The sequence below is a fragment of the Capricornis sumatraensis genome, chromosome X, assembly GCF_032405125.1.
Source record: "Capricornis sumatraensis isolate serow.1 chromosome X, serow.2, whole genome shotgun sequence".
Lineage (NCBI taxonomy): Eukaryota > Metazoa > Chordata > Mammalia > Artiodactyla > Bovidae > Capricornis > Capricornis sumatraensis.
In genome coordinates this window covers 73723950-73751755 of record NC_091092.1, presented here as the reverse complement: position 1 = coordinate 73751755, position 27806 = coordinate 73723950, and the positions used below count along the sequence as shown (strand labels likewise).

The following is a 27806-nucleotide window of genomic DNA, read 5'->3' as shown; positions in this document are numbered from 1 at the left end:
TTGTCCAAGGAGAACACATGTGCTGACAAAGCAAGAGATTTTATTGGGGAAGGGCACCCAGGCAGAGAGCAGTAGGGTAAGGGATCCCAGGAGAACTGCTCTGGCAGTTCTGTGAGCCATGTGTGTGCCACATGGCTCACAGTCTTGGGTTTTATGGTGATGGGATTAGTTTCCAGGTTGTCTTTGGCCAATCACTCTCATTCAGAGGCCTTCCTGGTGGCCCACACATTGCTCAGCCAAGATGGACGCCAGCGAGAAGGATTCTGAGAGGTGGATGGACACGTGGTGTCACTTTTTGACCCTTCCTGAACTCTTCCAGTTGGTGGTGGCTTATTAGTTTCATGTTCCTTACCAGGACCTCCTGTCGTAAAACAAGTCATACACGTGGTAACTATGGTGCCTGGCCAGGGTGAACAGTTTCAGTCAGTGTACTTCCCCTAACACATGTATATGTATGGCTGACTCCCTTCGCTGTTCACCTGAAACTAACACAACATTTTTAATTTGCTATACACAAAATACAAAATATTAATAAGTTTAAAGTTCATAAAAATAAATAGAGTCTCTTCTCACAGATATAGAGAACTAGTGGTTACCAGTGGGGAGAAAGAAGCTGAAAGGGGCACTTCAAGGCTAGGGAATTAAGAGGTATAAGCTATTCTGTATAAAATAAGCTACAAGAATATATTTTACAACTTGGGGAATATAGCAAATATTTTACAATAACTATAAATAGAGTATAATCATTAACAGTTGTGAATCACTATATTCTACACACCTGTAATAGAGATGGGAATACCAGACGACCTTACCTGTCTTCTGAGAAAGCTGCATGCGGGTCAAGAAGCAACCATTAGAACCAGGCACGGAACAACTGACTAGTTCAAAATTGGGAAAGGAGTATGACAAGGCTGTATATTGTTACCCTGCTTGTTTAACTTATATGCAGAGTACATCATTGGGAAATGCCAGGCTGAATGAATCACAAGCTAAAGTCAAGATTTCCAGGAGAAACATCAACAACCTCAGATATGCAAATAACACCACTAATGGCAGAAAGAGAAGAGGAACTAAAGATCCTCTTGATGAGGGTGAAAGAAGAGTGAAAAAGCTGGCTTGAAACTCAGCATTTGAAAAACGAAGATCATGGCATCCAGTCCCATCACTTCATGGAAAATGGATGGGGAAAAAGCGGAAGCAGTGATAGATTTTAATTTCTTAGGCTCCAAAATCACTGTGGACAGTGACTGCAGCCATGAAATTAAAAGACACTTGCTCCTTGGAAGGAAAGCTATGACAAACGTAGACAGACTATTAAGAAACAGAGACATTACAATGCCAGCAAAAGTTCATATAATCAAAGCTATGGTTTTTCCAGGAGTCATGTACAGATGTACAGATGTGAGTTGGACCATAAAGAAGGCTGAGTGTTGAAGAATTGATGCTTTCAAATTGTGGTGCTGGAGAAGACTCTTGAGAGTCCCTTGGACAGCAAGGAGATCAAATCAGTCAATCCTAAAGGAAATCACCCTGAATATTCATTGGAAGGACTGATGCTGAAGCTGAGGCTCCAATACTTTGGTCACCTGATACAAAGAGCCGGCTTATTGGAAAAAACCCTGATGCTAGGAGGAATCAAAGACAAAAGGAGAAGGGGGTGGCAGAGGATGAGACGGTTAGATAACATCATCGACTCAATGGACATGAATTTGATCAAACTCCAGGAGACAGTGGAGGACAGAGGAGCCTGGTGTGCTACAGTCCACGGAGTAATAAACAGTCAGACATGACTTAAAGACTCAACAATAACAACATATAATGTTGTATAGCAACTATACCTCAATGAAGAAAAAAATGAGTCTCTTGTAGACAGCCTATATTTGGATAGTGGGCTTTGTTGTTGTTATTAAATTTATTTATTTTTGGTTGTGCTGGGTCTTCATTGCTGCTCATGGGCTTTCTCTAGTTGTGGTGAGTGAGGACTACTCTCTAGTTGTAGTGCTCAAGCTTCTCACTGCAACGGCTTCTCATTGCAGAGTGAGGGTTTTAAGGAACGTGGGCTTCAGTACCTGCAGAATGTGGGCTCTAAAGCATGGGCTGAGTAGTTGTGGCACACAGGCTTAGTTGCCCCACAGAATATACAATCTTTCCAGACCAGGAATTGAACTCTAAACCTAACCCTAACCTGAATTACTAGGCAGATACATAACTACTAGATCGCCAGGGAAGTCCTACATTTAAGCAATTAGTGATAAGGAAAAACTAACTTCTGCTATTTTGCTATTTGTTTTCTATATGTCATATATACTCTTTTCTTCAGTTCCTCTGTTACTTCTTAGTTTTGCATTTAATTGATTTTTTTGGGGAGTGCATCATTTTAATTCTTTGTCATTTCCTTTTCTTTATACTTCTACATTACTTTCATAGTGGTTGCCCTGGGAACTACAATAAATCTCTGAAATTTATACAATCCAGTGTGAATGAAAGTGAAAGTGATGCACTGGAGAAGGAAATGCCAACCCACTCCAGTGTTCTTGCCTGGAGAATCCCAGGGACCAGGGAGGCTGGTGGGCTGCCGTCTATGGGGTTGCACAGAGTCGGACACGACTGAAGCGACTTAGCAGCAGCAGCAGCAGTGTGAATGAATGCCAGCTTAACTTCAGTTCAGTTCAGTCGCTCAGTCGTGTCCGACTCTTTGCGACCCCATGAATCACAGCACGCCAGGCCTCCCTGTCCATCACCAACTCCCGGAGTTCACTCAGACTCGCGTCCATTGTGTCAGTGATGCCATCCAGCCATCTCATCCTCTGTCATCCTCTTCTCCTCCTGCCCCCAATCCCTCCCAGCATCAGAGTCTTTTCCAATGAGTCAACTCTTCGCATGAAGTGGCCAAGTACTGGAGTTTCAGCTTTAGCATCATTCCTTCCAAAGAACACCCAGGGCTGATCTCCTTCAGAATGGACTGGTTGGATCTCCTTGCAGTCCAAGGGGCCCTCAAGAGTCTTCTCCAACACCACAGTTCAAAAGCATCAATTCTTCGGCGCTCAGCCTTCTTCACAGTCCAACTCTCACATCCGTACATGACCACAGGAAAAACCATAGGCTTGACTGGACGGAACTTAGTTGGCAAAGTAATGTCTCTGCTTTTGAATATGCTATCTAGGTTGGTCATAACTTTTCTTCCAAGGAGTAAGCGTCTTTTAATTTCATGGCTTCAGTCACCATCTGCAGTGAGTTTGGAGCCCAAAAAAATAAAGTCTGACACTGTTTCCACTGTTTCCCCATCTATTTCCCATGAAGTGATGGGACCGGACGCCATGATGTTTGTTTTCTGAATGTTGAGCTTTAAGCCAACTTTTTCACTCTCCACTTTCACTTTCATCAAGAGGGTTTTTAGTTCCTCTTCACTTTCTGCCATAAGAGTGAAGCTTAACTTCAACAGTATGTAAAACTGATCCCATACAGCTCCATTTTTCCCCTTTTATGTTGTTACCATCAAACTTACATCTTTAAACTTTGTGTTCATTAACTAATTTATTGTATGCACATTAACTAATTTTTGTTTTATGCATTCTTTTAAATCATATAAGAAAATAGTTATTGACCAAGAATGCAATAATATTGGCTTTTATAATTACCTGTGTATCAGTATCCTTTATTTCCTCAAATGGCTTTGAGTTAATGTCTAGTATACTTTAATTTCAGCCTGAAGGCTTTCTTTTAACAAGTCTTGTTGGACAAATCTACTGGAAATCAACTTTCTCAGCTTTTCTTTATCTGCCAGTGCCTTCATTTTTCCTTCATTTAATTATTTTTTTGGGGGCTGCACCCTGTGGCATGTGAGATCTTAGTTCTCAGACCAGAGATTAAACCCATGCACTCTGCAGTGGAAGCACTGAGTCATAACCACTTGGACTACCAGGGAAGTTCTTTCTTTCATTTTTAAAAGATTGTTAAGGGGGTACTTCCCTAGGGGTACAGAGCCTAAGAATCCGCCTTGCAATGCAGGGGAGGCAGGTTTGATCCCTGGTTGGGGAACTAAGATCCCACATGTTTGGAAGCAACTATGCCTGTGTGCTGTAACTACTGAAGCCCATGCAAGGCAACTAGAAAGTCCTTGTGCTGTAGTGAAAAATCCACATGATGTAATGATCTCTCCTGCCGCCACTGTGATCCAATGCTGCCAAATCAGTAAATCAGTCAATAAATAAATATTTTTAAAAAGATTATTATGCCAGATATAGAATATCTTTTTCTTTCAGCACTTTAAATATGTCATCTCACTGCTTTCTGACTTCCTTGGTTTGTAATGAGAAATTGGCTATTAATCTTTTTTTCTTTAAACTTTTTATTTTCTATAGATATAGCTGATTAACCATGTTCTGATAATTTTAGGTGAACAGAGAAGGGATTTGGCCTTATATATACATGTATCCATTTTCCCCCAAACTTCCCTGTCATCCAGGCTGCCACATAACATTGAGCAGAGTCCCATGTGCTATAAAGTAGGTCCTTGTTGGTTATCCATTTTAAAGATAGCAGTGTGTACACATCCATTCCAAACTCTCAAACTATCCCTTCCTCTCATATGTCCCACTGGTTACCATAAGTTCGTTCTCTAAGTCTGTGAGTCTCTTTCTGCTTTGTAAGTTCATTTGTATCATCTCTTTCTAGATTCCACATATAAGGGATGTCATATGATATCTCTCCTTCTCTGTCAGACTTACTTCAGTCAGTATACCTAGAGGACATACCTAGAGGTATGTCCATCTATGTTGCTGCAAGTGGCATTATTTCATTCTTTCTAATGGCTGAGTAATATTCCATTTGGCTTCTCTGGTGGCTCAGTATAAGGAATCTGCCTGCCAATGCAGGAGACATGGGTCAGGATCTGGGTCAGGAAGATCCTGGGTCCTGGGTCAGGATCCTTGATCCTGGGTCAGGAAGATGCCCTGAAGGAGGAAATGGCAACCCACTCCAGTATTCTTGCCTGGGAAACCCCAGGGACAGAAGAGCCTGGCGGGCTACAAGATTCAGACATTACTTAGCAACTAAAACAACAATATTCCATTGTATATATGTATACCTTCTTTAGCATTCCTCTTTCGATGGACATTTAGGTTGCTTCTGTGTCTTGGCTATTGTAAACAGTGCTGCAGTGAATATTGGGGTGCATGTGTCCTTTAGGATCATGTTTTTCTCTGGATATATGCCCAGGAGTGGGATTGCAGGGTCATATGGTAGATCATAGTTTTTAAAGGAACTTGCATACTATTCTCCATAGTGGCTGTACCAATTTACAATCCCACCAACAGTGTAGAAAGGTTCTCATCTATCCACGTCCTCTCCAGCATTTATTGTGAATTTTTTGCTGATAGCCATTCTCACTGGTGTGAGGTGATATCTCATTGTAGTTTTGATTTGCATTTCTCTAATAATTAGCAATGCTGAACATCTATTCATGTGAGAAATTGGCTATTAATCTTCTTGAGGATCTAAGTGAAAAATCACTTCTCCCTTGGTACTTTCAAGATTCTCTGTCTTTCTTGGTATGGATCTCTGTGTTTATTTTACTTAGTTTGATGAACTTCTTAGATGTGTAAATTCATGTCTTCCATCAAATTTTGGAAGGTTCTGGCCATCATTTCTTTTGTTCTGCCTTTTCTCTCTCTCGTGCTGTGACTCTCAATTATTTGCATACTGGTGTATTTGATGTTGTCCCTCAGGTCTCTTGGTTCTGTCCATTTTCTTCATTCTTGTTTTTTAATTCTGTTTCTCTGACAGGATAATTGTAATTGACTCATATTCATGTTCACTATTTATTTCTTCTGTCAGCATAAATGTGTTTTTGAAGCCCTCTAGTAAATTGTTTTTCATTAATGTATCTTTCAGACCAAGAATTTCTATTTTTTATCTTTTTTCCTCAAGAGGAATGTGTTCTACTTTTTCCAGCTTTATTGATATAATTGAGATAATGTTCTGTAAGTTTAAGGTGTACAATATGATTATTTGATATACACATATATATTATGAAATACCACAATAAGGTTAACACATCCTCTACCTCACATAACTACCATTTTGCTGTTATTTCTATTTCTTTACTGATATTCTGTTTCATGAGACATTGTTTACCTTGTTTCCTTTAGATTTTTGGACATGATTTGCTTTAGCTTTTTGAACATATTTTAGGTAGCTGATTTAAAATACTTTTCTTGTATGTCCATTGATTGTCTGGGCTTCTTCAGGTATAGTTTTTATTAATTTCCTTTTTTTCCCTGTGAATAGGCCATACTGTCTTATTCCTTCATCTCATAATTTTTTATTGTTGAAAATTGCACATTTTGAGTATTATAATGTGATAACTCTTGAAATCAGATTCTTCTTTCCCATTGTGTTTCTGCACATTGCAAGTTATAGGCTTTGCTTACTGAACTTCCTAAACTATTTTTGTAAAGACTGTATTCTTCATCATATGTGGACACTGAAACCTGTTTCACTAGCTTAGCAGTCACCTAATGATATGAGAGTGATTTCCTTAAAGACGTGGAGGCAAAACAAAAAAATGTCTTTCAGTCTTTGTAGATTGGCCCTGTTTTGGTACAGTCCTGTAACACAGTCAGTCTGTTTACAACTCTGCCTTAGCTTTCACTTCCTGCTAGAACTGAGCATAAATATTAGAGGTGAAAGCTTATAAAACTATCAAGTCTATTCTGGGCATGCATCCTATTATGGGGATACAAAGCTTTTGTTTCCCAAAGTTAAGTCTCTCCTCAAGCTTTTGCTCCCACACCTTTGACACATCTATTATGTACCAAAATAGCAATGTTTTGACCTAAGCAGCAGTGGCTTGTTCGTCTTTTAATGTTTTTGAGGAACACGCTGTGTGAACAGCTGCTTTCCTGCCCTGAATGACTTCTGAGTTAGACAAAACTAAGGCAAGCCTCTGTGTTATTTGTTAGGGAATCCACAGACAGGTCAAAACAAACAATTCCTTGAGAACAAGGTCTGCTGTGCTTTCTTTGGAAGAGACATGCTAAGTCAGACATGACTTAGTGACTGAACAACAAAATGATACTATACTGATAAGAATAATTTGGCATTTTGGTACTTAAATCTCTCCCTTCCTCTACCTCCTAACCTCAAAAAAGTGATCAAACCCTTCTCTGTATCCATGATACAACACAGATTTTCCCTACTGGGATTACATTTGGTTATATGCTTGTTTCCACCACAAGACTGCAAACACCTTGAGAGTAAAGGTTTTTTCTTCTTTATTCAATCAGTGAAAATTTACCACATGTGTACTCTGCATGTATTTTCTAAAAGTAACATACAAACATGAGTAAGACAACACCTCCATTCCCAAGGAACTTACAGTTTATGGATAGGACAGGGCAATTACAAGACAGGATAACAGAGATGCACCAAAGAAAAAAAGAGCAGCATAAAACTCAAACTGGGAAGTCAGGAAAGCTTCCTGGAAATAATAATTTTTGAGCTGTGTTTGGAATAGAGAAAACACTGCATTTATTTGAAGATCATAAAAAGAACTTCAGACCCAAACTTTTCTAGGTACAATTGCGGACCACAGAGCCACAGCCAGGCATATTAATAAATTGGAAGGTTCAGACCACATGCATTATTTCTGAATCTGGAAGTTTTGGTGGAGTCAACATATCTTCGAGTTTTTTTTTTTTTTCCCAGCTGAAAGTCATTGTTTAAGGAGCACTCATTGGAATATACTAATCACTGATTCTTCAGGCAGAGTTTACCTGTATGTCCTTAAAAATGTCACCCAAAGAGTCTAAAGACCATATTTCAACATTTCTACCATGAGCCACATTCTGTTCAGCTGTACTCAATTTTCAGGACAATGATCAAATAAAAAGTGGTGTCAGTAAGGATATGTCAATATGACGCTGGCACCAAGGCATTAGCACATGTTTTCATTTTGAGTTGTAGTAAAATATACATAAAATATACTTTTTTACCATTTTTAAATGCACAGTTCAGTACTGTTAAGTTCATTCACACTGTTGTATGACCAACCTTCAGAATTCTTTTCATCTTGCAAAACTGAAACTCTTAATTATAAACAGCTCCCATTCCCCCTTCCCCAAGTCCCTACAATCTAGATATCAGGAAGCAATCAAGATAGACTCACTATGGTTCCCATTTTGTCAGGGAGTAATATGCATCCTGAATTGAAATTCAATCCACAGGGAATCTGCAACAAAATAGGAAACCTGTAGGCATTTCCTTGGAATAACCTTCAGGAAATCATTTCACCTCTCTAGGGCAGGTATTCTTTAGTAGTCAAAGGAAGGTAATGATTGAATGGTATCTAAGGTCCCCTTGGTTTTGATGTAATGATTGAATGGTATCTAAGGTCCCCTTGGTTTTGATATTCTATAATATTAGCATACTATTACACATGTTCATCTCATTCTTGCTAAAAATTTAATAGAACCAACTGAAATCAAGATCTGATATTACCATAATCATGTCAAGTTTATTCTTTCTAAAATATTTCAGTGCATATTATTAAAGCTTTCAGATATAATGGCCCCCACAAGCACTTCACAGCATCTTCAGAAATCTGACTACAAACCATCCTACATTTCAATTGATTTAATTCAGCACCAACTCTGATGATCACAAATGATACCCAGTGAGATTTAAATGCATCTTTAATATTTTACATCATGGAAGAGCAGTGCTAGAAGTAACAGTGAGTGAGGTGATTTAATCCAATGCACTCAAATCAGAATAAAGAAATAGGTCTAGAGGTTCGGTTCACTGTTTTGCCTGTGGTCTGGGAGATTTAGTTCAAAGGACTAAAAGCTGTTTAAAAGCAAGATTTCTTTACTTCCTATTCAGTATTTCTACTCCATGTTTCAAATGTATGCTGCCCAGTCTTATGTAACTTGACTAGATCTGATATATAGAGTGCCTGTTAAAACTATGGACAGAGGTTCATGATGCTGTACAGGAGACAGGGATCAAGACCTTCCCCATGGAAAAGAAATGTAAAAAAGCAAAATGGCTGTCAAATAGCTGTAAAAAGAAGAGAAGAAAAAAGCAAACAAGAAAAGAAAAGATATAAGCATATGAATGCAGAGTTCAAAACAATAGCAAGGAGATAAGAAAGCCTTCCGCAGCGATCAATGCGAAGAAATAGAGGAAAACAACAGAATGGGAAAGACTGGAGATCTCTTCAAGAAAATGAGAGACATCAAGGGAACATTTCATGCAAAGATGGGCTCAATAAAGGACAGAAATGGTATGGACCTAACAGAAGCAGAAGATATGAAGAAGAGCTGGCAAGAATACACAGAACTGTACAAAAAAGATCTTCATGACCCAGATAATCACGATGGTGTGATCACTCACCTAGAGCCAGACATCCTGGAATGTGAAGTTAAGTGGGCCTTAGGAAGCATTACTACAAACAAAGCTAGTGGAGGTGATGGAATTCCAGTTGAGCTGTTTCAAATCCTGAAAGATGCTGCTGTGAAAGTGCTGCACTCAATATGTCAGCAAAGTTGGAAAACTCAGCAGTGGCCACAGGACTAGAAAAGGTCAGTTTTCATTTCAATCCCAAAGAAAGGCAATGCCAAAGAATGCTCAAACTACTGCACAATTGCACTCACCTCACATGCTAGTAAAGTAACGGTCAAAATTCTCCAAGCTAGGCTTCAACAATACATGAACCGTGAACCTCTAGATGTTCAAGCTGGTTTTAGAAAAGGCAGAGGAACCAGAGATCAAATTGCCAACATCCGCTGGATCATGGAAAAGCAAGAGAGTTCCAGAAAAACATCTATTTCTGCTTTATTGACTATGCCAAAGCCTTTGACTCTGTGGATCACAATAAACTGTGGAAAATTCTAAAAGAGATGGGAATACCAGACCACCTGACCTTCCTCTTGAGAAACCTATATGCAGGTCAGGAAGCAACAGTTAGAACTGGACATGGAACAACACACTGGTTCCAAATAGGAAAAGGAGTATGTCAAGGCTGTATATTGTCACCCTGCTTATTAACTTATATGCAGAGTACATCATGAGAAACGCGGGGCTGGAGGAAGCACAAGCTGGAATCAGGATTGCAGAGAGAAATATCAATCACCTCAGATATGCAGATGACACCACCCTTAGGGCAGAAAGTGAAGAGGAACTAAAAAGCCTCTTGATGAAAGTAAAAGAGGAGAGTGAAAAAGTTGGCTTAAAGCTCAACATTCAGAAAACTAAGATCATGGCATCCAGTCCCATCACTTCATGGGAAATAGATGGGAAAACAGTGGAAACAGTGTCAGACTTTATCTTTTTGGGCTCCAAAATCACTGCAGATGTTGACTGCAGCCATGAAATTAAGATGCTTACTCCTTGGAAGCCAAGTTATGAGTAACCTAGATAGCATATTCAAAAGCAGAGACATTACTTTGCTAACAAAGGTCCATCTAGACAAGGCTATGGTTTTTCCAGTGGTCATGTAGGAATGTGAGAGTTGGACTATAAAGAAGGCTGAGCGCCGAAGAATTGATGCTTTTGAACTGTGGTGTTGGAGAAGACTCTTGAGGGTCCCTTGGACTGCAAGGAGATCCAACCAGTTCATTCTAAAGGAAATCAGTCTTGGGTGTTCTTTGGAAGGACTGATGCTAAAGCTGAAACTCCAATACTTTGGCCACCTCATGCGAAGAGTTGACTCATTGGAAAAGACTCTGATGCTGGGAGGGATTGGGGGCAGAAAGAGAAGGGGACGACAGAGGATGAGATGGCTGGATGGCATCACTGACTCGATGGACAGGAGTTTAGGTGAACTCCGGGAGTTGGTGATGGACAGGGAGGCCTGGTGTGCTGCAATTCATGGGGTCGCAAGGAGTCGGACACGACTGACTGACTGAACTGAACTGAATCTCTCTGGGTAACTGTTTCAAATTAGTTAGTATCAAAAGGGAATTCAGTTCAGTGCAGTTTTAATTTCATGGCTGCAATCACCATCTGTAGTGATTTTGGAGCCCAGAAAAAAAAGTCAGCCACTGTTTCCCCATCTATTTGCCATGAAGTGATGGGACCAGATGCCATGATCTTAGTTTTCTGAATGTTGAGCTTTAAGCCAACTTTTTCACTCTCCTCTTTTACTTTCATCAAGAGGCTTTTTAGTTCCTCTTCACTTTCTGCCATAAGGGTGGTGTCATCTGCATATCTGAGGTTATTGATATTTTTCTCTGCAATCCTGATTCCAGCTTGTGCTTCCTCCAGCCCAGCATTTCTCATGATGTGCTCGGCATATAAGTTAAAGAAGCAGGGTGACAATATACAGCCTTGACATACTCCTTTTCCTATTTGGAACCAGTGTGTTGTTCCATGTCCAGTTCTAACTGTTGCTTCCTGACCTGCATATAGGTTTCTCAAGAGGAAGATCAGGTGGTCTGGTATTCCCATCTCTTTTAGAATTTTCCACAGTTTATTGTGATCCACACAGTCAAAGGCTTTGGCATAGTCAATAAAGCAGAAATAGATGTTTTTTCTGGAACTCTCTTGCTTTTTCCATGACCCAGCAGATGTTGGCAATTTGATCTCTGGTTCCTCTGACTTTTCTAAACCAGCTTGAACATCTGGAAGTTCACAGTTCACGTATTGCTGAAGTCTGGCTTGGAGAATTTTGAGCATTACTTTACTAGCATGTGAGGTGAGTGCAATTGTGCAGTAGTTTGAGCATTCTTTGGCATTGCCTTTCTTTGGAATTGGAATGAAAACTGACCTTTTCCAGTCCTGCGGCCACTGCTGAGTTTTCCAAATTTGCTGACATATTGAGTGCAGCACTTTCACAGCATCATATTTTAGGTTTTGAAATAGCTTAACTGGAATTCCATCATCTCCACTAGCTTTGTTCGTAGTGATGCTTGCTAAGGCCCACCTGACTTCACATTCCAGGATGTCCGGCTCCAGGTGAGTGTGAGTGATCGCACCTTCATGATTATCTGCGTCGTGAAGATCTTTTTTATACAGTTCCTCTGTGTATTCTTGCCACCTCTTCTTCATATCTTCTGCTTCTGTTAGGTCCATACCATTTCTATCTTTTATTGAGCCCATCTTTGCATGAATTGTTCCCTTGGTATCTCTAATTTTCTTGAAGAGATCTCTAGTCTTTTCCATTCTGTTATCTAGTCACAATATTTACTGACTAGGACAAAATGTAACAAACCATTGAAAACAGTTATTCATTTACATATCTTGATTATTGTGACTAATCTAGAGGGTGATAGCATTAATAAAGGATAATGAATAGAATCCTGGAAGAACTTATTTAAATTGAGAAATGCCTAAGTAAATTAGCCTACCAAATTTACTGCCATTAGGATAATAGTAAATTTAATTATAATTTCAAAATGGAATATCCTAATATTATACTTCTAGTGTAGTGTTTTCAATTCACCCTTCTTTAGATGTTAACCAAAAACTCAGAATTTAGATTGTAAAAGTTTATTGATATGATCAAAAAGCAAACAGCCAGACATTTGGTTATCTCAGCCACTACAATGTATAATTTTGAATAGTATTTTAAAATGCATAACAAATAATATTTAAATCAATACTAGAAAAGTAAATTTAAGAATCTACTTAAGGCACTTCAGATGAAATCTACTTTCAACATTTCCACAAAAGTAACACTATTCTAAGTATAGTAAATCTGCCCTCTACAGAGTTTAGCCAGAACACAAATTCTCTCCTTAAGGAAGAAGAATGTGCTCTTAAGAGAGACACAAAAAATACAAAGAACTGTCATTCTTCAATGCTCATTGCAAATTATCTGGAGCTATAGGTTACATGGCAGTAATATTCCCCTGGTTAGTCTGTACAAATCAGGGCATATTCATACAAGTCTCATAAGAATCACAGCGTAAATTTATTTGGCCTGAGACAAGTACAAAAACAGCAGATAAGGAATCTAGAATCAAGCAAGTTACAGTGGAGTAACAAAAATGGGCTCCAGTAGAGAGTAAATATCACCTCACCCACCAAATCTACTTAAAAAAAAAAAAAAGCCCCACATAGAACATTTCTTCTTAGGCAACTATATTCATCTCTTCTTCAAACATCTATTATGTAAGATTTCTAGACCATGAGGGAAAGTTATTAGATGGTAAATAGTAGCAGGCAGTCACAATATTATCTTAATGTAATACTTCTAAGATTTCTTAAAAATTTTTCACAATTGGAATTTGTATATTTCTATAATAGTGGCATTTCCAGATACTCTTTACAGCCATGGAGGAGATTATAGCTATATCTACTGATAACCATCAACTTTTATTCTTCACAGAAATTTGGTTAGTACATATGCTTATTTTCACTGACAGAGAAAAGATCAAATTCAAATAGAACTTCTTCAAATTATTACTTTGTTTCTCTACATAAAGTGAGAAGACAAAGGTTGAAATAATAGCAACAAAACAGAACAGTTTACAAGAAAAATTTACTTTCTATTCATAAGAAACAACTTAATGTTTCATCATTTTATTTTCCCAGTCTAAGGGAGTCCTTTTCCTAAATACAAGGGTTAATAAAATATGTTGTCACTGTAATACAGAAATTGATTTAACCAGATAAATCCATTTTTTTCTCTTAGGTACAAATGAAATAAGTGATCATCTCTGAGTTGCAGAAACATTTTGGTCCATTCTAAATTTACACTGATTTTAATACTAAGCTACATTTTTATTAGAGAGTGGCCCATCTTAAATAAATTAGGGAAACAGAATGAGCCTGAAATCATTCCAAATACAGGCAGCTAACACCACACTCATGAAGAAATCATAATCTCGTATTTAGGAATACTTCTTAATGTCTACAGCTACCAAGAAACATAGTCTGCACAGAATTTCAGGAGGGAAGATGGAGGACTGGCTAGTGATCTTTTTCTAAAGTCTAGATGTGTACTCGGAAGAATGGTGTTCCATTTTCAGAAGACACATAGCATATATGATTTCTCTGCTCAAAAGGAAAGGTGTGTGAAGTATACACATCCATGCAACAATGGAAAAGCTAAGAATGGATTCCTGACGCTGTTATCAGTAACAGGCATATGCAAGAACACCTGGTCACCAGTCCCAACTACCTTTGGATAAGATTAAAAAACCACATGGCCAAAAGTTAAGCAACACAGTTTTGAACCTTGTTCTAATTAAAATGTAGTAGTTTTAAATTTTTTATAAAATTCCACTAAATTAAATGTTCCAGAGAGTTTACTGGGAAGGGAAGGTTAAGAGAAGAATTGTATCCAAATACTTCATGAAAATTGCTTGTTAAGGCACTATACATCTTCTTTGGTTAAATGATCAACTATTTTAATCACATGGAAAAAAAAGAGGTAATCCAAAATACATAAATTGCATTCTTCTTTTCACACACATATTTTTCATTTTTCAATTTCCATTACTCCAGTGTCTACATATTTCCGGAATCCTTTTTAACTCATCAGAAAGCTGAAACAAAAATATATACCAGTCTATTAATACCTGAAAGAAAAACAGTCTTTACCTCTAATAAATATCTTGATTTTATCATATCAGATCAAAGAACATCTGGGTACATGTATAATAAACTTTGAGTACCAATAACAAAAAGTAAGAGACACTGAGATGCTGAGGTAGTCTTAGGAGAAAAGGAAGTAGAAATAAACTCAAATTAAAATATCTCCTGAAGAGATACCAATTAATAACTGAATCAACCACAGAGATCAAATAAGTAATAGAAGTACCAGAAAGACTACCCTTGCATCCCAGTTAGTATTCTATAGGGGATAAATTATTTTAAAATACATACAGACAGAAGAATAAAAGTATAGAGCTGGAGTATTATTAGTCAAGGATCAAAGTTCTAATAGGTTTAAATCTTCAGAATTAAACAAGTTTGCAAGAAATGCAAAAGGAGATTAATTTAAGTTGTTCAGTGATTAAACTACATTTAGAAATGTTACAATATAATGAACTGGCCAGGGAGTTAATCAAAATTATCTACTAAAAACTTCTGTTGAAAATACGAAAAATGAATTTGTGTCTCAAAAATATCACTTAATATACTTTACGTTAGTGTTCATGGTCCTTTATAAAACAGGGCAAAGTTGTATTAAAACAAGAATTGTAGTAAATGGCACTCAGATTATAAAACTAACTCATGATATTGCCTGTGGTGTACAGGTACATTTCTTTTGGCTATTAACAGAATAAAATCAAGAAGTTATAACTAGGAGAATAATTTCTTCTCTGAGCTTTAGAGATCACTAAGAATATTTCAAGTCAATTAGACCTTCTTAAACACTCTTATTCTACAGTCTACAAATTGGATTCAATTCAAATGTTCTGTTTATTCTACCTAAACAGCCTGAAAAGTAGAGTGAAAAGTTTTGGAAAAAACATTAAAAAAATAATTTGTCCTCAAAAAGATGTAAAGTATGCAAATACGGAACTGTGCGAGGGTATAAAATGTTCTAATCATTATGTGTTTGATAGATTTCTAGGTTAAATTAAGTGATGTCAGAATAGTCCTGAATGATTTTCCTGAGAAATCACATAGTTTTATTCACTATATCATAATTATAATTTCTATATGCAACATAACTCAATTAAAGCCTATCTCTATGTCAGAAGCTAGAGTAATCTGGAGGTAAAGTAAAAAAAAATTATAAAGCACATCAACTCTAATCATTGAAAGCATAGGTAATCACTATACAAATGAAAAATAATACCTATATGGATATCCGTGATACTTAGATCTGAAAATAGAGAGCATCCAACTGAAGAATAATACAACAAGTCCAATACCAGCCACACACATTACTGCAGAAAAATAAAAGGAGAGTAAAATGAGCATGTTAAACATAGTAAAGAGTAAGAACATAAATTTTAGGCTACACTACTAAGAGTAAAATGCAACGGCTATATCTACTGGTAAATCTAAACTACAACAAATTTCATTCCCATTTTTATATCTTCAGGAGTCTGCCTTCACCTTTAATTTGCTCTATTACACTATAATGGAGCAGACTCTTGGAGGGCACAAACAAAACCTTGTGTACACCAGGAGCCAGGAGAAAGCAGTGAGACCATAAGAGACTGAATCAGACTTGCCTGTGAGTGTCCAGGAGTCTCCAGTGGCGGCACAGTTGACAGTTTGGCCTCAAACAACAGTAAGGAAACACAGCCCCACCCATCAACAGAAAACTTGATTAAAGATTTACTGGCCCCATCCATCAGAAGAAGACCCAGTTTCCCCCACAGTCAGTCTCTCCCATCAGGGAGCTTCGGGAAGCCTCTTATCCTTATTCATCGGAGGACAGACAGAATGAAAACCACAATCCAGAAAACTAACCAAACTGATCACATGAACCACAGCCTTGTCTAACTCAATGAAACTATTAGCCATGCTGAGTAGGGCCAACCAAGATGGACAGGTCATGGTGGAGAGTTCTGACAAAATGTGGTCCACTGGAGAAGGAAATGACAAACCACTTCAGTATTCTTGCCTTGAGAACCCCATAGACAGTATGAAAAGACAAAAAGATTATGACACTGAAAGATGAACTCCCCAGGTTGGTAGGTGCCCAAAATGCTACTGGAGAAGAGTGGAAGAATAACGCCAGAAACAATGAAGAGATAAAGCAAACACAACTCCAGTTGTGGATGTGACTGGTGATGGAAGTAAAGTCCAATGCTGTAAAGAACAATATTGCATAGAAACCTGGAATGTTAGGTCCATGAATCAAGGCAAATTGGAAGTGGATGATGCCACTTCCAACAGGAGATACCAAGAGTGAACAGCGACATTTTAGGAATAAATGAACTAAAATGGACTGGAAAGGGCAAATTTAATTCAGATGACCATTATATCTACTACTGTGGGTGCAAGAATCCCTTATAAGAAATGGAGTAGCTCTCATAGTCAACAAAAAAGTCTGAAATGCAGTACTTGTGTGCAATCTCAAAAATGAAAGAATGATCTCTGTTCATTTCCAAGGCAAACCATTCAGTATCATAGTAATCCAAGTCTATGCCCCAACCACTAGTGCTGAAGAAGCTGAAGTTGAACAGTTCTATGAGGATCTACAAGACCTTCTAGAACTAATACCAAAAAAGATGCCCTTTTCATCATAGGGGACTGGAATGCAAACGTAGGAAGTCAAGAAACACCTGGTGTAACAGGCAAGTTTGGCCTTGGAGTACAAAATGAAGCAAGGCAAAGGCTAAAAGAGTTCTGCCAAGGGAACGCACTGGTCACAGCAAACACCCTCTTCCAACAACAGAAAACTCTACACATGGACATCACCAGATGGTCAATAACAAAATCAGATTGACTATATTCTTTGCAGCCAAAGATGGAGAAGCTCTATAAAGTCAGCAAAAAGAAGACTGGGGGCGGACTGTGGCTCAGAGCATGAACTCCTTATTGCCAAATTCAGACTTAAACTGAAGAAAGTAGGGAAAACCACTAGACCATCCAGGTATGATGTAAGTCAAATCCCTTACAACTTATACAGTGGGAGTAAGAAATAGATTCAAGGGATAAGATCTGATAGACAGAGTGCCTGAAGAACTATGGATAGAGGTTCGTGACATTGTACAGGAGGCAGTGATCAAGACCATCCCCAAGAAAAACAAATGTAAAAAGGCAAAATGGTTGTCTGAGGAGGCCCTTACAAATAGCTGAGAAAAGAAGAGAAGCTAAAGGAAAAGGAGAAAAGGAAAGATATACCCATCTGAATGCAGAGTTCCAAATAGCAAAGAGAGATTAAGAAAGCCTTCCTCAGCAATCAATGCAAAGAAATAGAGGAAACAGAATGGGAAAGACTAGAGATCTCTTCAAGAAAATTAGAGCTGCCAAGGGAACATTTCATGTAAAGATGGGCACAATAATGGACAGAAACCTTATGGACCTAACAGAAGCAGAAGATAATAAGAGGTGGCAAGAATACACAGAAGAACATCCAGTTCCATCACTTCATGGCAAACAGATGGGGAAACAATGGAAATAGTGACAGGCCTTTATTTTCTTGGGCTCTAGAATCACTGCAGATTGTGACTGCAGCCATGAAATTAAAAGACACTTGCTCCTTGAAGAAAAGCTATGACCAACCTAGACAGCACATTAAAACACAGACATTACTTTGCCGACAAAGGTCCATCTAGTCAAAGGTATGATTTTCCCACTAGTCATGTATGGATGTGAGAGTTGGACTATAAAGAAAGCTGAGGGCCAAAGAATTGATGCTTCTGAACTGTAGTGTTGGAGGACTCTTGAGAGTCCCTTGGAATGCAAGATCCAACCAGTCAATCCTAAAGGAAATCAGTCATGAATATTTATTGGAAGGACTGAGGTGGAAGCTCCAATACTTTGCCCACGTGATGTGAAGAACTGACTCACTGGAAAAGACCCTGATGCTGGGAAAGATTGATGGCAGGAGGAGAAGGGGATGACAGAAGATGAGATGGCTGGATGGCATCACAGACTCAATGGACATGAATTTGAGCAAGTTCTGGGAGATGGTGATGGACAGGGAAGGCTGGTGTGCTGCAGTCCATGGAGTAGCAGAGGGTCGGACATGACTGAGCAACTGTACTGAACTGAACACTATAATATTTACATACTTGTGTAATTTAATTGTGTGAAATAATGAATTCCATTAAACATCACCACAGAATTTAGTGTTAGAAACAGTTTTACAACTAATAAGAAAATAACTCACTCTTTTAAAATAATTTGTTTTTTAATCAAAGGATAATTGCTTTAATATAACTCACTTTTTAAACTTCTTTTAAGTCCTTATTATGTATGGCCTTATTGTATTATTGATAAATATTGACTTAAAGACATCTGGTAATATCATTCTGACAGCCTTAGTTGAAAGTACTTTATTCATCAACACTGCTTGTATGAGGAAATCCTTCAACACAGATTCCTTATTTGAATTATGAGGGGACAAAACCCCTGACTCCTAGCCCTAAATTCATAGCTCTCTCCATTAATCCCACATGCTCTGGTTCAGCATAGCAGTTACCAACCTTAGCCCTAGACGATGACCCTACAATGCTCAAGTATGATTCCCATAACATGAGGATTTTTAAATCCCTGGACTAAGACTGGCTAAGAAGCAGAGAGGTAGGTGTGGAAAAGCATGGAAGCTTCAGGGAAACATATTTATTGGACAATACTAAAGACAATTTTTAGTTTTGTTATACTTAGAGAATAATCCATTTTCCCTTTACAATTCTCACACAATATGATTAGGGGCCAAATATTTAAATCTTAAACAATTTTTTAATGAGTATTAACACATGCTCTTTGTAGAAGTCTTTTTTTCTTCCTAATCAAATGCACATATACATATATATATAGCTTCACCCAGAATATATATTTGTATTCTAATTTTTTCACATATCTAAAAGTACTTAGGAAAGTTCTTGATACATAATAAGTGCTAAAGAAATATTTATTAGTAATATTTGTGATCATCTCATTAGATTAGAATCTTATAAATAGATCAAATTGTGACTAACTTAATATATGTCACCAAAATGTTTTACAACTTAAATTCATCCCAGCATTGCAGTAGTACCCAGATGGCCTTTCTCCAAAAATGAATACTGAAATAGGCATTTTTTCAAAAGTCATGAATTAAAAGATATATATTGAGTGGATAAAAAATTGCTACATTAGCTCTATTTTTCTAATATGTAAAACTTCATTTCAATGCAACAGAAAAATTATCTTCCAAATTTAAAATCCAATATCATCTTTTTTCCTAGAAGGAAAAAGTAGATAGATTTATTAACCTAGGTTAATTTTGATGACATTTAACTCTTTAACCATAAAATAAGAACTCAAACTGATTTCATGTTAAGTAAAGTACATTGTTAGCATTTTTTGAAACAAATATTAGCATACGAAAATTCTAATATATAAAAAGTCCATGCAAACCAATAGGAAAAGGAGTAACATTCTAATACATAAATGGCAAAAGACAGAAAGGTATTTTAGACAAAGGAAAACAAAACAGCTAATAAACATCTAAGAAAATATTCAACTACAGTAATAAACAAAGAAGTACAAAATAATATAACATCTCCCCTTTATCTGATAAGCAAATACACACTTACATACATATTTTAAATAAAGTTCTCTAATGTTGATAAAAAGTTACAGTGAAAACAAGCATTCTGAAATGTCACTGGTAGGAATCTAAACTATTAAACATTTGGGTAAAGAATTTGGCATCATCAGCTTAAAACATCAAGATAACTGAAAATACTCATACACGGGACCACACAGTCATACTACTTTAAGGAATTAATATGAAAAGAGGATAAAGTTTAATATATACCATAATAGTCACTAAATAACTATTCATTATAATGAAAGGAAAAAACTAAATGTTTAATAAAACCAGAATGGTTAAATAAATAGCATAAACAATAAATTAAAAATTATGTATGGGAAAATATTAGTGAAATATTTTAACTCCAATAAAAGAGGGGGTATAAGATTCAAAATATTATACATACAGTTGAAAAGATGTTTTTAGAAATGGAAGAAACTTATATTACAATGCTAAAATTATTAGCTTTTTAATGGTGGAATAATGGGTAACTCTACCTCCAAATGTTTCATTCTCTTATTTCCTCCAACACTTTCTACAATGAGCACATATTACTTTTATAATAGTGAAGTAAAATAATATAACTAAGAGGAGAAGTGATTAAGAGGACATTGCTTTTTTCTGTATAAAGGCAGAACTGCTACATCTTGGCATATGACTTACTCTTTCGCTTTCCAATATCCATGTCAGATGTAGCAGCTTCACATAAAAGCACCATCCCTAAGGTAACCCCACCATCTTAGAAAAATCATTTAAGGAAAAATTCAGAGAGAAATAACACAAACTTTAATATTCCTAGAATAATATAGAATGAATAAATATATAAACCTTCAACTATAAAAATTATAACTAAGTAATTAAAAAAATTGTATTCGGGTAGAACTGATTTACAATGTTGTGGTAGTTTCAGGTATGCAGCAAAGTGAATCTGTTATATATATATCCACTCTTTTTCAGATTCTTTTCTCACATATAGGCCACTACAGGGCATTGAGTAGAGCTCTTTGTGCTATACAGTGAAAGTGAAAGTCCCTCAGTCACATCTGCTTCTTTGTGACCCCATGGACTGTATAGTCCATGGAATTCTCCAGGCCAGAATATTGGAGTGGGTAGCCTTTCCCTTCTCCAGGCGATCTTCCCAACCCAGAGATCAAACCCAGGTCTCCTTTTATTGCAGGCAGATTATTTACCAGCTGAGCCACCAGGAAAGCCCATACAGTGCTATACAGTAGGCCCCTATTATCTATTTTATATATAGTAGTGTGTATATGTCAATCTCAATCTTCCAATTTATCCTCCCCATAACCAAGTAATCATGTGCCTATATAGTATGACAATTATTTACTATGAAAATATAATAAAAAATTAAGGTTAGAAAATTACTTCATTTGTACCAATAAAAACTGATATTTTAAACAAATGTCCCAATATAACTTATAGATAAAACATGAATTTTCCTCTAAAATTGTACTTTGAAATAAACTTCTGAAACATTCTTCCAATTATTGAGTCAATTTTGTATACATTAAAATAAATTAAGTAACCATTTTGAATATTTCAACTACTTGCCAAAAAAGAACACATTTGAAATGTACATGATTTAGAGAGAACATCAACTAACTTTTATTTGAAAAATAACTTAACAAATATTTTTTAGAATTTCAACAATTAACCTCAAAGCACAAATTACTACTAAACTACTTAAATTGTCCTATTTTAATAAAAAAAGAAAATCCTATGAGCCATGACTTCACTTTTAATTCACCTTAATATAGAAGCTACATAAATACAAAATAGATGTACTCTTGCAAATAGATAGTACATGGCTTGGTTGAACAGTAAAATAAGAAAAATCAAATTCTGAAACAAAATAGAATGTGTTCAAGTAGAAAAGAGAGATTTACCCTGCAGTTTGGTGAATACAAAGATTAATTTAAAATGCTCATTAATTATTCATATACACATGCACATTGTATGCTATCTCATGTAGGTAAAAATAAGCAGAAAGGGGAAAATAGGTATTCAGATAAGGCCTGAATTTATAATTGGTTCTAAATTTGTCTGTTCATCCTTTCATTTCCATTTTACACACTCTTCTTAATAGTCTCTTTTTAGGGATGATACTCATTCATGGTTTTGTTGCTTAGCTAATTTGTGTTTTTCAGTTATCTTTTTTCCTTACTAGGATTCTTTATTATACACCTTACTAGTATTCTGTATATTATACACCTATGCATACAGTGATGACTTTATTATTTTGGGCTCCAAAATCACTGCAGATGGTGATTGCAGCCATGCAATTAACAGACGCTTACTCCTTGGAAGGAAAGCTATGACTAACCTAGCTGCTGCTGCTGCTGCTGCTAAGTCGCTTCAGTCGTGTCCGACTCTGCGACCCCATAGACAGCAGCCTACCAGGCTCCGCGCCTGGGATTCTCCAGGCAAGAACACTGGAGTGGGTTGCCATTTCCTTCTCCAATGTATGAAAGTGAAAAGTGAAAGTGAAGTCGCTCAGTCGTGTCCGACTCTTCGTGACCCCATGGACTGCAGCCTTCCAGGCTCCTCCGTCCATGGGATTTTGCAGGCAAGAGTACTGGAGTGGGGTGCCATTGCCTTCTCCGATGACTAACCTAGAGAGCATGTTAAAAAGCAGACATTACTTTGCCAAAAAAGGTCCGTCTAGCCAAGGCTATGGTTTTTCCAGTGGTCATGTATGGATGTGAGAGTTGGACTATAAAGAAAGCTGAGTGCTGAAGAATTGATGCTTTTGAACTGTGGTGTTGGAGAAGACTCTTGAGAGTCCCCTGGACTGCAAGGAGATCCAACCAGTCCATCCTAAAGGAGATCAGTCCTGGGTGTTCATTGGAAGGACTGATGCTGAAGCTGAAACTCCAAAACTTTGGCCACCTCATGCGAAGAGTTGACTCACTGGAAAAGACCCTGATGCTGGGAGGGATTGGGGGCAGGAGGAGAAGGGGACGACAGAGGATGAGATGGCTGGATGGTATCACCGACTCGATGGACATGAGTTTGGGTAAACTCCAGGAGTTGGTGATGGACAGGGAGGCCTGGCATGCTGCAATTCATGGGGTCGCAAAGAGGTGGACACGACTGAGCAAATGAATTGAACTGAACTGAACTGATGCATACCTGTATGCAGGTATGCATTAAGATGGACTTCCCTGGTAGCTCAGCTGGTTAAGAATCTGCCTACAATGAAGGAGACCCCAGGTCGATTCCTGGGTTGGGAAGATGGCCTGGAGAAGGGGTAGGCTACCCACTGTGGTATTCTTGGGCTTCCCTGGTGGCTCAGCTGGTAAAGAATTTGCCTGCAATGTGGGAGACCTGGGTTCGACCCCTGGGTTGGGAAGATCCCCTGGAGGAGGGCATGACAACCCACTCCAGTATTCTTGCCTGGATAATCCCCATGGACAGAGGAGCCTGGTGGGCATCGCAAAGAGTTGGACACAACTGAGCTACTAATACACGCACATGCATGGAGATTGATCATTTCTAAAGGCTCTGGCCATAGACACTCTGATTAACGGTCGAGACTTGTTTTTGGACTAGTTTGCTTCTGTATCATGGTCTAGAGCTTTCCATCTTACACTATACCATCAAGGTTTTTGTGTGCTGTTGTTCTTAGCTATGAAGAGCTATGATGCACTTCCGTATGTATTGCTTTATTTCATTTATAGACTCTTTAAACTTTTACTGTCTATTATAGGCAGGCACTATTAGTTGGAGTTACAAAGTTAGAGGAAATATAGACCATTCCTTGAACAAGTTTACACTCTAGTAGGGGATACAAACAACAAATAGTAAATAATTACATAATCATCTTACCCTGAGAGAACTGAATAGAAAATAGAGGAGGTGTTATTACATAACGAACAGGAACTAGGCTATTAAACAAGCTAGTAGATTTGTGGTTCAAGGTGGCAGAGTAGGAAGGAGAATGTAAAGCTCACCTCTCCGCAACACACATGCCAAAAATACATCTATACTGGAATAATTCTCATGGAAAACTAACTGGATACTGGTAGAAGAAATCCTATACAACCAAAACTGCAAGAAAGATCTCTATGTAACCAGCAGTGTCAGCTTAGGACCTACCCACCTCAGAGGGATCTGTAAGGAAGAGAAGGTCCACACAGGCAGATCTTCACTCGGGGTGGTGGGGGGGGGAGGGGTGATCACGTGGAGCCACAATCTGAGTAACCCAGTCCTTGCCTTCTGAGAAATCCACTGGGACAGACAAAAGGGCAAGAGGAGCCTAGACTCTACTTGCAAGGAGCACACACATGATGGCAGAGCGGACAGAGCCTTGCACTGCTGGCTGTCACCTAACCACAACTCCAAACTGAAGGGGCGGAGAAGACCCTGGCTGTGCTCACTCCACACCACAGCCTGGCATGAGACCTGGGCAAAGACTCGGTCTAACTATACAGAGACATGTCACGTTGCCTGGGGTGGTACTACAAGAACAGGCAGCAGCTAAGTGCTGAAATACCAAGCAGAGAGACTCAGGGACAGGACTCATGTAGGACAGACTGGAGGGCCTGGGGTGTGGTCTGGGTGTACACAGTGGTTCTATCCCAGCTGCGCTCAGCCTCTACCCACTCCACACCCCAGCTTAGCTCTTGATCTGAGACAGACAGGTCCTGGGAGAAGACTGCCACAGAGGTAGCCCAGATCTCTTGTGGCAGTGCAGCCATCTCAATTCCTGCAGCCACAATGCCCCAGTCCCCAGCCTATTCCTCACCACAGCCTTGCACTAGATCTGGGACAAACACAACCAAGGGACACAATCTTTTGCTGCTTTTGAGTGGAACCATAGACACTTACACAGACAGCAGGGAGGAAGCTCCACCTCAGTCTAGCACAGGCTCCAGATACTCCAACACCAATCACATCCCCTATCAAGGGGACAATGGCCAGCACACCCTGAGGGAAGACGTGGCTGGCGTCCATACCAAAACTACCTTGCAGCAGAAACAGTGAACATACTCAGTCTATACAGGGATGCTCCCACTTAAAAATATCCCTTTAACGTCACAGTAGATAATTTTTTCTCCTAAAGTCACAGAGACAGAGAAAGATAAGTAAAATGAAAAGGCAAATTCCAATGGTTAAGACTTCAAATTTCTACTTCAGGGGGCACAGGTTTGATCCCTAGCCAGGGAACTAAGATCCTGCATGCAGCAAGTGCGGCCAAAAAAAAAAAAAAAAAACAAACAAACAAAACACACACACACACACAAAACCCAAGGCAGAGGAACTACTTCCAATTAAAGAACAGCAGAAATCCCCTGAAAGAAAAAATAATGAAATAGAGCTCACCAGTCTACTAGACCCCGAGTTCAAAAAGGTGGTAATAAAAAGAACTGATTTAAGAAAGATGATGGATAGAAATGCAGATCATTATAACAGGGAACTAGATAAAGAGAAGATTCTAAAGGCAGCAAGAGGGAAAAAGAGGGTCAGTTACAAGAGAATGCCAATAAGGCTATCAGCTGATTTCTTTGTAGAAACACTGCTAGAAGGGAGTGGGATGATATATTCAAAGTACTGTGAGGGAAAAACCTGAAACCTAGGGTACAATACTCAGCAAGATTATCATTTAGAATAGAAGGAGAAAGAAACAACTTCTCAGACAAGTGAAAGGTAAAAGAATTCAGCAATACTAAACCTACCCTAAAAGAAATATTGACATGTCTTCTCTAAATAGAAAAGAAGCAAGTATATATGGGAAAGGGCAAGAGTCACATTAAGAAAGGCAAATATATAGGATTTAAGGTCACTTAAATAAACCAGTAAATAGATTTAAAAAACAATTTAAAAATTGTAAAAGTGATTATAACTAAAATAAACAGTAAAAGGATAAGCATGAAGATGTAAAACAGGACATCAAAATCACAAAATGTGGGGGAGGGGAGTATATGCACATATATGAATACATATATATATATATATATATAGACACACATAAAAAGGGCTTCCCTGGTGACTCAGATAGTAAAGAATCTGCCTGCAATGCAGGAGATCCAGGTTCAATCTCTGGATCAAGAAGATCTTCTGGAGAAGGGAATGGCTACCCAATCCAGTATTCCTGCCTGGAGAATCCCATGGACAGAGGATCCTGGTGGGCTACAGTCTGTGGGGTCGCAAAAAGAGTCACAAACAACTGAGCAACTAAGCATGAGCATGGTACATAATATATATATAAATCCATGTATGAAACAGAAACAGGCTCATAGGCATAGAAAACAAACTTCATTATGAAAGGGGAGAGGGAGGGAAGGACAAATTAGGGGTACAGGATTAACAAATACAAACTACTATCTATAAAATAGATAAACAACAAGGATTTATTATATTCAATATCCTGTAATAACCTATAATGGAATATAACCTAAAAAAACCTGAATCACTACCTGTATACCTGAAACCAACACAATATTGTAAATCAATGATACCTCAATAAAAAATAAAAATAAAAGAGCCAGTAAAATAAAGTGTATCATAGATGATAAAGACAAAGATATTTGTATAAAATGAAGCATAATTACAGAATTCTAAAGAAATGTTTAAGTTACTTTGATTATTATTGCCCAAACTACATTTAAACAATTTCTTTTTCTACTGAAAGAGCAGTTTTAAAAAATAATACATAACAATAATTAGGATTTGCCAGGGGTAGCAGAGTACATATGTATTTCTGGCACATATGTATTTTCCTACCCTCTATTGGGGGGTGGCTGTGCTGTGAGGCATGTGGGATCTTAGTTTCCTGGTCAGGGATGGAGCCTGTGCCCCCTGCAATGGAAGCATAGAGTCTTAACCACTGAACTGCCAGGGAAGTCCATCAATTATTTTTATGTGCAAGAAAATATTTTTTGCAATATTCACCAATAGAGAATAACTGAATTATGACATATCTATTATGGACTTCCCTGGTGGCTCAGATAGTAAAGAATCTACCCATAATGTGAGAGACCTGGGTTTGATTCCTGGGTTGGGAAGATCCCCTGGAGGACATTTGCTAATGGTGACTGTTTTCCTTTTCCTTGCTTATATTTTCTTATTTTTCTGTAATTATCATGCATTTCATAACTACGAAGGCCATACACAATTTAGTAAATGCTTATAATACATTAAAAAACTAAACTGTATGAAAAGTATGTGTATAAATACAAAATATGGAATTCCTCTAAATCATCCAGATGACACAAAGGAGGGCAAATGACATTACCATCAAGCCACTGAGCAGATTCTCTAACCGTCTGGGCTACAACTGATTTCAATATGTCAATATCAGGACTCCTTGCCTGAGAAGCACAACCTAAAAGAACATTACATCTGTTCACCTTGTTGATTTGTTTCACAGAGTCACTGCTTATGCATTCAGGTAGGTAAACTATACTCAGTAATACTAAGAAATGTATACTCTTACCTATCTGATATCACTGTTATCTACCCTTGCAGCTTACAGAGACATCTATTTTCAGATGTGAGAAAGTAAAAATCTGTGCTATGGGACAGAGAACAGGAAAACACACATATAAAGTAGCTGCATAGTTCACAGGAAATAATATTTCTCCCTAGGACATGCTGCAGCTGTAAATGTCAAAACAAACTCCAT

At 37.9% G+C, this 27806-nt stretch overlaps 1 protein-coding gene across 1 annotated transcript in view; it reads right to left on the bottom strand.

Moving 5' to 3' along the window:
- Positions 1-12491: 12491 nt before the first annotated feature.
- Positions 12492-27806, bottom strand: part of MAGT1 (magnesium transporter 1) — a 48431-nt gene continuing 33116 nt past the window's right edge. Inside the window, exons 8-10 of the mRNA XM_068963025.1 lie at positions 20825-20899; positions 15758-15848; positions 12492-14495 (exon numbers count right to left, since the gene is read on the bottom strand). Coding sequence (XP_068819126.1) covers positions 14480-14495; positions 15758-15848; positions 20825-20899 — 182 coding nt within the window. The 3' untranslated portion in view covers positions 12492-14479. The remainder of the gene's footprint in view (positions 14496-15757; positions 15849-20824; positions 20900-27806) is intronic.